Source organism: Lutra lutra, chromosome 6 (assembly GCF_902655055.1).
Source record: "Lutra lutra chromosome 6, mLutLut1.2, whole genome shotgun sequence".
Lineage (NCBI taxonomy): Eukaryota > Metazoa > Chordata > Mammalia > Carnivora > Mustelidae > Lutra > Lutra lutra.
Genome location: NC_062283.1, coordinates 26,264,916 through 26,278,511, shown reverse-complemented (window position 1 = coordinate 26,278,511; position 13,596 = coordinate 26,264,916). Strand labels below are relative to the sequence as shown.

Sequence of the window (13,596 nt, the reverse complement as noted above, 5' to 3'; positions counted from 1 at the left end):
ACTGGACTAGAACTAAACAAGGATTCCTCAGACTTGGTCAGCTCTGAAGGGACAGACTCCATGGCCACAGTATCAATGCTGTCAACTTATTGTTATAAATCATCCCAAGGGTTTTCTTTCATTCTCTGATAATATTTCATGCATTGTGCAGAATTTTGTCTCTGAATTGCAGAGACAGCTTTTTCAGTGATCTCTAACCCCTATCATACTGTGGCTGATCTCCTTTATAACTTCACATCTTCTCTCTTTCCCCTTTACCTTTCCTCAATTTGCCTTTACCTACTTTCTCTTTTCTCCACCATTACTAAATATGCCTGCCATTCCCCACTCCCCAGGACCCACTAACTGGAGGTTACACTCAAGTAGCCCAATAACACCTCAGGTCAATGGAAGCCCAAGGGGTTTCTTGCTGGTTGTGAACCTTGGACTCTCAGGAAAAAAACTTCAAGGATAGCCCTTAGGTATGTACCTGTTCAGTAATGCCTAGCAAAATACTGGACTTCTTTGATTAAACCATGTCTATGTGCTGGGCCAGAGTACCAAATGCAGAGTGCCATAACACAGGTGGCAAACAAACACGTAAGCCCATGTCTATAACAAAGATAGATAAAATTACGTGGTTTTATCCATTCCTACACGTCCACCCTGAATCTCTGCAGGATTCTTCCCAAGTTTTCAGAATCTACCAAACAATCAGCCAAACAATGGAGGTATGGGTTATAACAGAGCACAAAGTATTGTTTCCTATATGTTTTCACTAGGAGAAAGGAAGAGTCACAGAACTTTCACTGCCACCTGACTTCTAAAACTATGAGTCAGGACCCTCTCTGTTCCTCAAGAGAGAATTCACATAGGTCCAGTGCCACACATTTTCCCTTGGGACTCTGAACATTATTAGCCTGTCCTCTGTGCCTGGGGCTCTTAGGTTCTTAAGGGCATTATAATGTAGACTCATCCACAGGTCCAGGTTCCCACAGGAAAGTGCTTTTAAGTTCACCTTTTCTTTATACCCGGAGGCGGACAGCAGTTACCAGAGGAGGTTATCAAGAAACTCAAAGCTGTTTCCAGGTTACCCACAGGGAATGTTATCAAAGTGATCCCATGTTCCCACTGTGCAAAGTCTGTATGCTCTTTCATTTTTTTTTTAAGATTTTACTTATTTATTTGACAAAAAAAAAGACACAGCAAGACAGGGAACATAAGCAGGGGGAGTGGGAGAGGGAGAAGCAGGCTTCCAGCCCAGCAGGCAGACAGTCAATGACTGAGGCACCCAGGCGCGCCAGGTATGTTCTTTCAATTCAGGGACAAGTCTTTGGTATTTCCACTCAGAATCAACTTCCAGTCTCCCAAATTACTTTAAGCACTTTAGGAATTAAATTATTTCCCACCCACATTAGATTTTAGAACTGGGGTTTGAAGCACTATCAAATCATTAAATGTGCAGATAGCTTCCACAGTTAATTTAATTCTTGGTGTCTACAGATACATGCATTATCTTCCTTTGCCTAAAATCACTTCAGGGAGGCCACAAGATCATGGAAATGTGAACTCATCTTTGGCCATAGCTTATTCACTTCTCTCCATGGAAAGAAAAAGGCAAGGGGGAAAAAAACCAACAACGAGTTAATAGGGCTTTCATAACTGCAAGTGTTTAGTCAGGCTCTACCCACTGGTATTTTATTATTGATCCATCAATAGTCCCCCAGTGGATTAAGAATTAGGGAGCAGAAATCTCCAACCATTTCTGAAGAACTTATGAACTAACAAAACATTGAATGTGAATTTTTTTTACAGTGCCTGGGCTTGAGGATGTTGTGGATAGAGATGCACAGAATGGATCCTTTCTCCATCCATTCTTGTCTTTCTTAAATCTGGACAAAGTGAGTGATTTCCTTGGCTGTAAACAGCAGTTAAAGATAACATACCAAAATCAACCACAAAGGGAAACAGCAGTTTTATTTCTGATCTTAATTAAAGACAAATGCAGCCTGTCCTCAGCAAATGGCACAATGTGACATTCTGGAGGCAAGGACTGGGCACACAGCAGTGAGGGAAAAAGACAAAACTCCTGCCCTAGTGGGGCTTCCACTCTAGTTCTTGAGGATCTTTTTACCTCCTTAAGTTAGCCCACCTCCTGCTATTCTTACCAGGGCCTCCTTTCCAAGGTCCATCACCAATGGTCACTCTGAAAATAGAAAAGATTTTCTTGCTGAGAATTCTCCCACCTCCATCCTTTCCTTCAAACCTTTTTAGGCTCCAAACCTGCAGACAGCCACACACCAGCATCCCAGCACTGAGGCAAGGGAAAGACCCATCCCAAAGGAGAACTGGCAGTTCCCTTTCCCACCTGAGATGGGGTAAGGAGAGTGTCTGCTCCTGCTGAGGATGAGCAAGAGGGAAGGCACTGGGTAAAAAAATAGATAAATGGGCACTGATGGGGGGCAGTCTGCCTTCCCCAGGGACAGCCAACACTCCTTTGATCAAAGCCCCATCTCCAGGTTGCCTGCCCAGGAGATCCACAACCCCCTCCCTCTTCTCACCAGAGCAGATGTGCACATTCTGGAACTAGCAGACTAAGACAAAGAGTGCCACTGCCACTATAGTCCAGAGGACTGCATGTTCACACACCACCTTGCCTTGCAAACTCCCTAGAGGCGAAAATGCACTTCCTGTGCGTTCAACCCAAGAAAAAAATGAGTGCCAGCAAACTATCCGTTCAAGAGATGAGAGAAAATTTAGGAGTCCATTTGGATGGGCCTCTTTTTACAGGCAAAGAAGATCCAAACTGCGGCCTCACCTGGCCATGTGTGTACGTGGCAGCAGGGCACAGTATGCTGCCCAATTTTCTTCTATGCTCTCTGAACAATATCCCTATCAACAGTCCATTAGTCCATAATCTTCCCAGACTAACATGAGAGCCGCCTTGACTCCTGTACCTGGGCTAGGGGAATCTGGGGAGGGAGGAGGGGGGAATATAGGCGAATGCAGAGCACCAGGGTGGAGGAAGTCACGGGGGTCCAGGGAGGACAGCCCATAGAGGTGAGTGTTAAGGTGAGTGTTGCTGCTAATCTGGAGGTGTCTGGGCTGCATCAGGGTCACAAGTTTGGTATTAGCTGTGTGACTCCAATCCTGCGGTACAGCACACCTATGCTGTATCTAAGATGGAACTGTGTGATGGCTGGGCACCTTGGCACTGGAGTGTCTCAAGGGCCTCCCTTAGACTCTGCAGCCAAACTGGACGCCCACCTCAACCAACTTGCCCAGGCTTATCTCACTCAAAAAATAAGCCTTCTTCCTTTTGCCCTGCCCACCTCCAGAGTTCAAATGAGGATGACATTCATTGTGCCTGTCTTTTGTCACTAGACAAATCACTGCCTCTTTACCTGGCTGCTATCTTGCCTTAGCCCACCCCCCCCCACTCAGGTCCAAGGGACCATAAACTCCCAGGGCTAGAGTGAGCAGATTCCTTAAAGAGAGGCTCATCTCTGGAAAAGAATCCATTCCCCACCCCACTCCCAACTCAAACACGCAATAAATGTCAGTCTAATCTCCAAATAATCATTTCTCCAAACACAAAAATAACAGAACCGCCGATGGGTCTGTCATTTTGCCCGCCCCATTCTAAATGCCTTCAAAACTGCCTGAATAAAGATAAGAGAGGATTGTGTACGTTTTCTACACAAATGGTGGAAAGTAATAAAATAAACATCAAAGGTGAGCTTCCACGTACTCGCAGCTCCCTCGCTATGTCCAACAAAGGCAGGAAAAAGGAGGAAACCTCAGCGTGGAAGGGCAGCAGGTTAGAAGTGCACCCTTCCGGGGGGGGGGGGTCCGGGGCGCCCCATCCCTGGGGCATTGACACGTAGTAGGCCCAACTGTCCTGCGACAGAAAAAGGTCCCCCCTTTCTCGACGGTCCAAAACCACAACAAAAGCCCTCAAGGGGAAATTGGGAAGAAATGGTCGTAAACATATCGTGCTCTTGCCACCCGCCTCCGGGTCCCCGGAACACACCCTCCCTTTCATTCCCCTTGATTAGTCGGAACCCAGAAGAGCACGTCCCACGCTTCGCCCGCGTCTGCAGGGTTCTGCAGGGGTTCACACTCAGGCAGAGCCTGGCTCCCTGTGCCATACACAGCAGCCCCAGGGAAAGAGGGGAACAGTGCTGCTCTTACCCAAGAGCCACCAGCCAGGTAAAGAAAAGGTAAAGGAAAACGAAAGAAAAGTGAAAGTCAGAGGCCATTTAAGCGAGCAAGAGTCAAGGTCCTGAAAGGGAAGAAAGAAAGAAAGAGAGAAAGAAAGAAAGAAAGAAAGGAAGGAAGAAAGAAAGAAAGAAAATAAATCACAATTTCAAGTCCAGTATGCAGTATGAAAGAAAAGAAAGAAAAAGAAGGAAAGAAAAAAGAAAGGAAAAGAAAAACAGAGAAGAAAAGAAGAAAGATGGGAAGGAGGGAGAAAGAAAAGAGAAAAAAAAAGACCGCCAAAAAAAAAAAATCATAGAAAGGTGCACAGCATATGGCTCCCATAAGCGGTCCCTGCAGTGTCCTGCGCGGTCGTTGCTGTTCAGCTCTTCGTCAGTAACTACAGGGATTTGCTTTCGGAAGAAGCAGTTTTCACTACACTGCGTGCTCTTTGGGAGAATCGTAGGCCTGAGCAAAGTCCCTGCCGCCCTGCACCCAGCCCTTCCAGGTGCCCCCGAGGATAGCCCCCCGCCACTGCCCAAATCGCCTCCTTGAGCTGCATGACGCAGGGACCCCTCCCAGGCGGTCGGGTGCTCACACCTGAGGGAGGAGTGGGGCGGGCGGGGCCCGGCGTGCAGGCACACTCACAGACACACGCACACCCCCAGCCGCGCGCAGGCTTCCCATTGGCAGGAGGCGGAGGGCGGGGCCGGGCCGACCCAAAACAAACAACCTGCGCTCTGACTTTGCGGCCGCGCTGCCGCCTGGCCTCGGCCTGGTGTGCGCCCTCCGGGGAGCCTCGGCCACCTAGGCCACCTCGTTCCCCCACCCCTCGGCCCTAGGGGCCCAGGCCCCGCCCCCTCAGAGCGGCCGCAGGGTTATATTGGGCCGGGGCGAAGGTGGAAACGAGATGTAACAGCGGACGGCCAGCGCGGAGATGCAGCTTCGGAGAGCCGGGGCGGAAAGGCGGCTACGGGCGCCAAGGCCTCCGGGACTCCGCTCCGCGGGCGCTCAAGACTGAGGGTTCCAGACCCTACCCCAAGGGTGGCACGAACACCGGTTGGCACCATCTCCGTGCCCCAAAGATTCCTGCCCCGGACCTGGGACCTCCAGTGAAGAACACCTCCTGGTCTCTTGAATGGATAGCAGATGCTCACGCTTCTTCCTTCCAGCAAGAAGTCCCAAACCCGGCACACTTGCGCATCAGAGGGTGGAACCGCGCCCCTGTACGCATTCACCCCGAAGTCTCTCATCCTTGAACTGAAGACAGTACCCACCCAACTCCTCCCTCTCCGCCCCTCTTAGTTCACCCAATAAGCACAACTCCTCCAAAAAAAAATTTCAGCGGAAGAAGCCTCTTCAACGGAAAAGTGACTGTCTCTCGCAAGAAGAGGGAGAGCTCCCAGGAAAGAAAGGCGAAGACCCCTGGCCTCGAGATCTCCATTCCGGCCCCCCGCACCAGCTTCCCAAGGCCACGCGAAGGAAAGGGTACGGCCCAGGGCAGGGACAGGGTGCGCGGGCATGAAGTTGGAGGTGTTTGACCCCCGCGCGGCCCACGGGGACAAGCCGGTTAGTGATCTGGAGGGTGCAGGCGGCAGCAACGCGCCATCTCCGCTGTCGGCAGCTGGCGACGACTCCTTGGGCTCGGACGGGGACTGTGCGGCCAACAGCCCCGCGGCAGGCGACGGCGCCGCGGAGCTAGCGGGCGGCGGCGAGCCAAGCCCAGGCGGGGGGCCGGGCGAGGAGGAGGAGGGCCGGGCGGTGGCGGCGGCGGCGGCGGGGCACGCGGAGGCCTGCGCGGTGGGGCCGGGTGCGGGGAGCGCGGTGGGCAGCGAGGGCGCGCGCAGCAAGCCCTACACTCGGCGGCCCAAGCCCCCGTACTCGTACATCGCGCTCATCGCCATGGCTATCCGCGACTCGGCGGGCGGGCGCCTGACGCTGGCCGAGATCAACGAGTACCTCATGGGCAAGTTCCCCTTCTTCCGCGGCAGCTACACGGGCTGGCGCAACTCGGTGCGCCACAACCTCTCGCTCAACGACTGCTTCGTCAAGGTGCTGCGCGACCCCTCGCGGCCCTGGGGCAAGGACAACTACTGGATGCTCAACCCGAACAGCGAGTACACCTTCGCCGACGGGGTCTTCCGCCGCCGCCGCAAGCGCCTCAGCCACCGGGCGGCGGCCCCCGCACCGGGGCTTCGGCCCGAGGAGGCCGCGGCCCACCCCCCCGCCTCACCCCCGCCGCCCGCACCCGCCGCCCCGGCTTCTCCCCTCGCGCGCCCGCCTGCCCGCCAGGAGGGGCGCTCCAGCCCGGCGGGCAAGTTCTCCAGTTCCTTCGCCATAGACAGCATCCTCAGCAAACCGTTCCGCAGCCGCCGCGACGGGGAAGCGGTCCCCGGGGCGCGCCTGCCGTGGGGCGCCTCGCCCTGCCCGCCGCTGCCCACATATCCCGCGCTACTCCCCGGCGCCTCTGGAGGGGCCCTGCTGCCGCTGTGCGCATATGGGACGTCCGAGCCGGCGTTGCTGGCCGCGCGCGGAACCGACGCGCAGCCCGCGGTGCCACCCGCCGCACCTCACCTCCTGCTCGCGCCCCTCTCCTCCTCGGCCCCAGCCAAGCCTTTTCGAGGCCCGGTGGCCGGCGGCGGCGTGCACCTGTACTGCCCCCTGCGGCTGCCCGCGGCCCTGCAGGCGTCCTCGGTCTGTGGCCCCGGCACGCACCTGCCTTACCCAGTGGAGACGCTCCTGGCCTGAACAGAGCCGCGGAGCCCCCCAAAGGTGGGCGCCTTCGGGGAGGCAGGAAACGCAGGCCGGGGCTTTACATTTTTCTAGACAGACCAAAAAAAAAAAAAAAGAGAGAGAGACGTTAATAGAAAAATCTCCATCAAACGTGCCTTAAAGCTAAAGCATTTTTGACAGAAGTGTTCAAATTTAATTCAGATTTTTTTTCATCTTTTGTGACTTTACAGAAGACCAAACCAATTCTCCATAATTGTTTTAGGTTCTTGACCAAGCCTGTCCTTCCCTCACTTCACAAAGACTTTTCCTATCTTCTTACTCCCCCTTATTCCTATTTTTGTCGCACCTTCTATCGATTTGTCCCTTTAAAAAAAAAAAATCAGGGAACCATTCCATAGGATAAATGATATGACTACTGTATGGGGCTTAATGGCCCCTGCTCCATGTAAGTATGTGGCATTTACAGGCATGACTGAGTGTGAGAGAGATGTCAGAGAATCTGCAGTCATTTCTCTGCTATTGACCAATGCTTCACTGTGCCAAAAGATTTAAAAAAAAAAAAAGTTGGGTTTTGTAATTAAATTATTTATATATTTTTGAGACCTGAATTGAAAATGTTGCAGGCAACGGGCTACAGCTTTATTAGTGGTTCGGTGATCTCTACCTGTGGTCTCCTTGGGCCAAGCAATTTCTTTAAAGGGAATGTTAGCATTATGTATGTGGGGTGCCAGGACCACTGCCACCTGAAAGCAAGTGTGATTTTTTTTATTTTTAATATTATTTTATTTGTGTCTGTACATATTCATGTATAAATTTTATGAAACCCAGGCATAGTGCTTATTTTTAATAAAATTCACAACTGACTTTAACACTTTGTGGTGGTGGGTGCAGATGCAGAATTTTTTACATTCTCCCCACCCTGCCCTTGCCAAGAAAATGGGTTCAGGTTTGACTCTCAAGAAACTTCCAATGGAGTCAAACAATTTCTTGAATAATTCAATAAAGGTAAAGTCGGAGTGCAGGTTTCCTCACCTAAACAATTATCCTACAAATCTCCAGGATGGGACTTCTGTCAACATGATTTCTTAAACTTCAAACCAATGACCTCTATGAAAACTCACTTAAGAGTTACCAGAACAAATGATAAGGTGTGTGCCCCTTTCCTACAAGAAAATGCTTTAGCAGACAAATTGAGCTATTAGCAAGCTTTTATAGTCAAGCAGGCATTTTTAAGTAAGTTGGATCTGACTTGGAGCTCAAAAAGCTGGAAAAAATCTTGGCATAAGACTCTCTTAATACACCAAAGATTTCTTTAGGGCAGTTTTAAAAGCAACTTAAAAGCCAGTGATTTTTGTCAAAATGAAATGATCTGCCTTTTTAGGAATGCGAAAGTTAATCTGTTTATGAACGAATCAGTAGTTTGTTTGTTTGTTTTTTTCCACTCGTATGAGGATAGCATTTGTAGAGGTGGGGATGCCAGGCCTATTTCAGTTGTGATCTGAAGAGAAAACACCGCCTCAGATGGGGCAAAGACAGTATCTCACAGTAAAAAGGGAAGGTTTTGATCAGAGCAAGTACCAGAAAACAGTGTGAACACCTGTTGTTCCGTAAATTCAGAGGCAGTGGGGCTCTAACAGTTTATGGATTGCAATATTCTAAAGACTAATGCAAAGAACAAGAAATTCAGAATCTAGAAATTTAGGCCCCATTCTTGTTCTTGCAGTTCTTCTGTAGATCTAATTTTAGACAAGAGGATGATTTAGGGTTTACATATTGTGAGGTGGGGAAAAGAAAGTGGGATTTATTTCAGGATGCTGTCTTGGGCAGAAATGGGGGGAAACCCCATCTGCAAGTCTAGTAACAAGTCTTGACAAATTTTGGTGATATCTACTTAGTAGTCATGAAGAGTGATAATAATAGGGTTGAATTATGGCAAAAGGTAGACACTGAAGTGGAGATTTTCACCCACAAGGCCAATAATTAGACCAAAAAATAAAACTGAAATGGACTGGGAGTAAAGGATGGGGAAAGTTCACTGGCCTGAAAATATCAGGACTCATATACTCAATCTTTTGCTTTTTCTTTTGAAAACACACTCAGATTAAAGGCAAGCAAGGAGTCAGACACTTGAGGTGCTTCTGAACTCCAGCAGACCATTTCTCTCCAACAGTGTATCTTGCCTCCAGAGGCTTTCCAAAACTGATTTAAAAATAGACAGCACCTTGCCTCTGGAGGTGGTGGTTAAATCAGTTTTGGAAAGCCACAATTTTCATTTCTACACTAATACATGACGTCAAGTTTGCAAATGGAGATTTTAAATCGCAGTTTATTTATGTTAAAGAATACAGGGCAATGTAAAAGAGGCAAAGGGAAAGGTAATTTAAAAAAAAAAAAAAATCACAGCTATTCTCTCGGAAAAAATCTCTCCTTCCTAATGAAGGCTCCGGAGTCCCGCGACTGGGGTCCCCTCCCCGGCTTCTGGTGCCCAGGTACCATAAGGTTTTCTAGAGAATGGTCAGAGGCCCTTGAACTTTGCGTGCCTGTACGACCTCCCATGACCACCACCAACCTCCTACTCCCACGAGCAAGCCAGTGGGGGGAGAGGACAGGATGTGGAGGGGTGGAGGGACCTGTGGCTCAGTCGCCGCCTCTCTGCCTCTCCTTCCCGCTTCTCAGCCTCTTCCAGCTGGGCCAGAGGAGGGCCCAAGGAAAGGGAACTGCACAAGCTCTGGTTTTCGAAATGAAAGTGGAAAGTTGCGAGGACGCTTTTAGTTCAAGCTACACCCCAGTTCCACGGGAACCGCATCTCGCGGAGGAGACCCCGGCCCTCAGTGACTAAGTTCAATCGTGCTTGCGCCAAGTCCACCGTCTCCCACGGCCCGCCCTTCCCCCACCCCCCACCCCCGCTCGACCCTTGCGGGCCGCGGGGCCCCGGCCCACCTGTGCAAACACCAGGCCGCCAAGCGCATCGACCCTAAGGTCGGGGTGGGAGTCTGTTTGGTTTGGGAAACGCCCTTTGATACCTGTCAGGCCTGCGGGGAGCCAGAGATGTGGGCGGAGGGCTCCATGGGTCAGTTTTCAAAGATCCCCTCTTCTGCCCCTGCGTTGGCACTTTTGCGGTCCCTTTTCTACTCACCCCTCCACGGTTCAGAAGAACCCCTTCCAGACTGACGTGGACAAACGCGGCGAAAGAAGTGCACAACCGCAAAGCCCAGTCCAGCGGGGACTTCTCCTACAAGTGCGGGACCTACCCCCGTCTGCCTTCCCCAAAGCCACGGATCAAGTCCGCCGCTTTGAGGAGCTGAAAAATTCTCTGCGAAGCGATACGCAACATCCTGATAAATCTAAAACCCGCTTTCTACTCTAGAAGAGGACTCTCCTGAATACAGGAGGCATGGGGCTGGGTGGCGGGGGTGCCGTGGTCCTGTGCCCGGAGGCCCACATTCCACCCATCTCTTTGCCTGTGTGTGAGCCTGGGCAGTGAATAACTTGAGTCATCAAGGGCGATGGCTCTCTCCAAGCCCCTTAGCTTACGAATTAGGCCGCCTAACTAAAGTTCCTTGTAGAATTGTTAAGTCAGCTTCTTGATCCCATAGGAATTCTCAAAAAGAAAAGAAAAGAGAAAAAAGGAAAAAGGAAAAAAGAAGTCAGAGAAAGCCTCACCCTCAGCTAATGGGCAAGAGTTCCTCCATGAGCAGCTTGCTGAGCTGGAAGCATCCTTAAGGAGAATTACCTATGCCCACTCTGGTTTCATTGTGGCCCAATCTCACAAACTGGGCCTTAATCTGCCCCAGGGGATGTGTGATCACATACAAAATACTAAGTTAAATTCATTGACTCCCTTAGGTAGACCCCTAATTTTATAGATGTGAAAACAGGCTCAGAGTAGCTTAAGCATGCTTTCTGGCAGACCCTGGTGGAAACCAAGATCCAACTCCCAGTTCAGAATTCTTTCCACTGTAACACAATTATCTGGATAATTCAGACCAAAACATACCTTGGCCTGAACTGAGTTGAACTATTCAGATAATTGTCTCAAAGCACTTTTATTACAACGGTAGACAGATTTCTCAAACTGGTAGATGGTTTCTTTTATTACTAAGACCTTGCCACCCACCACTACCACCATCATAATTTGTCCTTTCCTGGAAGAATATGTCCACGCCTCACCTGAGAGACCTGGATGTGAAGTGTGTTAGGCCCTATAGCTTTAATGTATAGATAGATTAGATAGATGGCTACCACAGTGGAATTTGGCAACTGCTTTCTCTCACTTCTGCAGAGTGCCAAGTGTTTGCCCCTACTGAAGGTAGCAAGCACAATTCTGTGCTGAGAAAGAAAGATCTCTAGAGAATGCAGAACCTGCTCTCTGGTGACGAGCACTAACAGATGGGCCCTCCATGATGCACACCTCTCCTACTTTTCCACACCAGGAAAAGTAACAAAATAACAAAAATGGCCCCTTTCCCACATGAGAAAGAAACTAGAACCTCTTAAAATTATCTGCCTTCCATTTTTAGTTTTAAAAAATGCCAACTCAATCCAACACATAACTGACAACTTTCTGAGGTATTAAGGGACTTTGTTGGTGATCAAGCATACAAGGATATTGTTCCTCTATTTTACTATTTTTTTTTTAACTCTTTAGATCAAGATAAGCTGAGCTTTGCCTTGGTTCTAGAAATTAGACCCTAAGTGTCCTTCAGTAAATATTTCCTGCTTTCAAATACCACAATATTTCTCTCTTAAGTAACAGACTTTATGGTTCTCTAATGAAACCATTAAACTTTTGTTATGCTTTAACAACATAATTTGTTAATTCTTAATGTTGTCAACAAATGGCCCTAATAAGTATCTTCTAAGAAGATCATGATCAAAAACATAAAAATGTAACTCTCCCAAGATCTGAGGTCCTCTTTCAAATTGGCAAAGATTCCAGTGTCATGAAATGCTGGTTGTTGTGCAATAGTTTCTGCACTGTATCTGTTCGGCATTATTAAGATGGATGGGTGATTAGAAGCAAATGTTGTTCCTGTCATTTGCCAACTTACACACAGACTGGAAGAGAGAACTGTATTGACCTTCATTTTTGGTGAACTACAGCCAAACATAAACATTAACATAATACCACATTTCCCTTACCACTCCTGGACCCTCTTTGCAGCTCTTTTCAGGAAAAGTGTAACTTAGAAGACTTGCCATAACTGAGCTTTTTTATCACATCTGTTTGAAGCCCAAAATAATATACATATTCAACATCCTTGACATGTATTTGTTGTTTCTGACCACCAATTTCTAACCATTAAGGGAAAAGGTAGAAAAGTTTCCCAACCTTTGGCTGGCTGTGCTCACTGTAGTTACATGTCTGGTAATGCTCAAAATCACAAAAGTGGTCAATTCAAAAAAGAACTCAGAATGCAAACTCAAAGAAGACCCGAGTCTAAATTCTGGCTCTGTCTCTCACAGCTGTGTGACCTTGGGAAAATGGGTCATCCCTCTAAGATTCAGTAGGACAAGGAGATTGAGGTAGAATATACCATGGTTCCCAGCCATGAAAACTTGTATAGAATGTCAGAGATGTCAGTGCAAATGGATGCTTTTTCTTTCCCTTAAACTCTTCCCCTCAACTGGGATCAAATATATATTTCAGAGACAAGTTTCATGTTAGCATTATTCAACATAATTGAAATACTATAGACATTGCAAAACATATTGGAGACCATCAGGGTACAGAGCACATATACAACTTGTCATTCTAATGGATCATAACATGTATTTCCGATAACATTTTTCCCCCAGTGCATTCTCAACAACATAATTTTTGCACAAAATCCCAGATTTCAGAATTAGGTATAAAACACCAGCATGCTTATTTCAGTCTGGAAAGCAAGGCTGAGAGAGTTTGGGCTATTCTCAAGAGGTTTCATTATAAGCTAGGCATCAAGGGCTTTGATGGCCCCCAGGCCAGTGCTCAAATCCTGGGATGAGAGGATCAGATCAGCCCTTCATTTGTTTATTTAAGAACAAAGTCCAAAGATGCCAAAGGCGATTCTCAGGGTAGCAAAGTCAATGCAACCTAAAAATTCAACTAACACAAAAACGTACCTGTGTTTAAGTGTGTACAAATAGAACATGGAAATACTAACGTTAAACACCAACATAAAATAAATGTGGGGACACGAAAGGAAGGCAAATCTGGAAACTAGAGAAAAGCCCTAGAAATATGAAACTAAATGCTAATAATTATTATTACTTAATAACGCATATTCCAGGTATATTCTCAGGCTCAGGAAAAGCATGAATGACTAGAGTTACACGATTCTTACAGATAGACCCACACTCATTTGGAGGAACTGGTATTTTTCTGGGGTAGTCAACAGGGGCAACAACCTGCCCTTGGTCCCAGCACCCTGATTTTGTTTTGGTGAGCCACTCTCCCCACAGTGTGTTATTCTGTGTGTTATGCTCTCCAGCTTAAGGCAGGCCAGGCAGGCCTTCTCTTCTCTAGGACTCTGGACCTGGAGCAACAAGATTCAAAGGCCAAACATGAACTGGGTTAATTTGTCCCTGCTGCCCCCAGTGAGATGGTCCATTCTTTCCTGCTAAGAAACCCCTTGGAGGTGCCCTGGCTCTTCTCCTTTCTAGAAGAATCCTTCCAACCAAGTCCTGCTTTTCCCACATTAG

General features: G+C 48.4%; 1 protein-coding gene across 1 annotated transcript; it reads left to right on the top strand.

The window, feature by feature from the left end:
* The first annotated feature begins 4,932 nt into the window (after nucleotides 1-4,932).
* FOXQ1 (forkhead box Q1) lies at nucleotides 4,933-7,781 on the top strand. The gene has a single exon (XM_047735021.1). It carries the CDS (start codon nucleotides 5,701-5,703, stop codon nucleotides 6,925-6,927), a length of 1,227 nt encoding a protein of 408 aa, XP_047590977.1. The 5' UTR covers nucleotides 4,933-5,700; the 3' UTR covers nucleotides 6,928-7,781.
* Nucleotides 7,782-13,596: the final 5,815 nt, after the last annotated feature.

Bases quoted from the DNA above. Each gene is read 5' to 3' on its own strand.
- FOXQ1 (XM_047735021.1), top strand. From the start codon at position 5,701: ATGAAGTTGGAGGTGTTTGACCCCCGCGCGGCCCACGGGGACAAGCCG.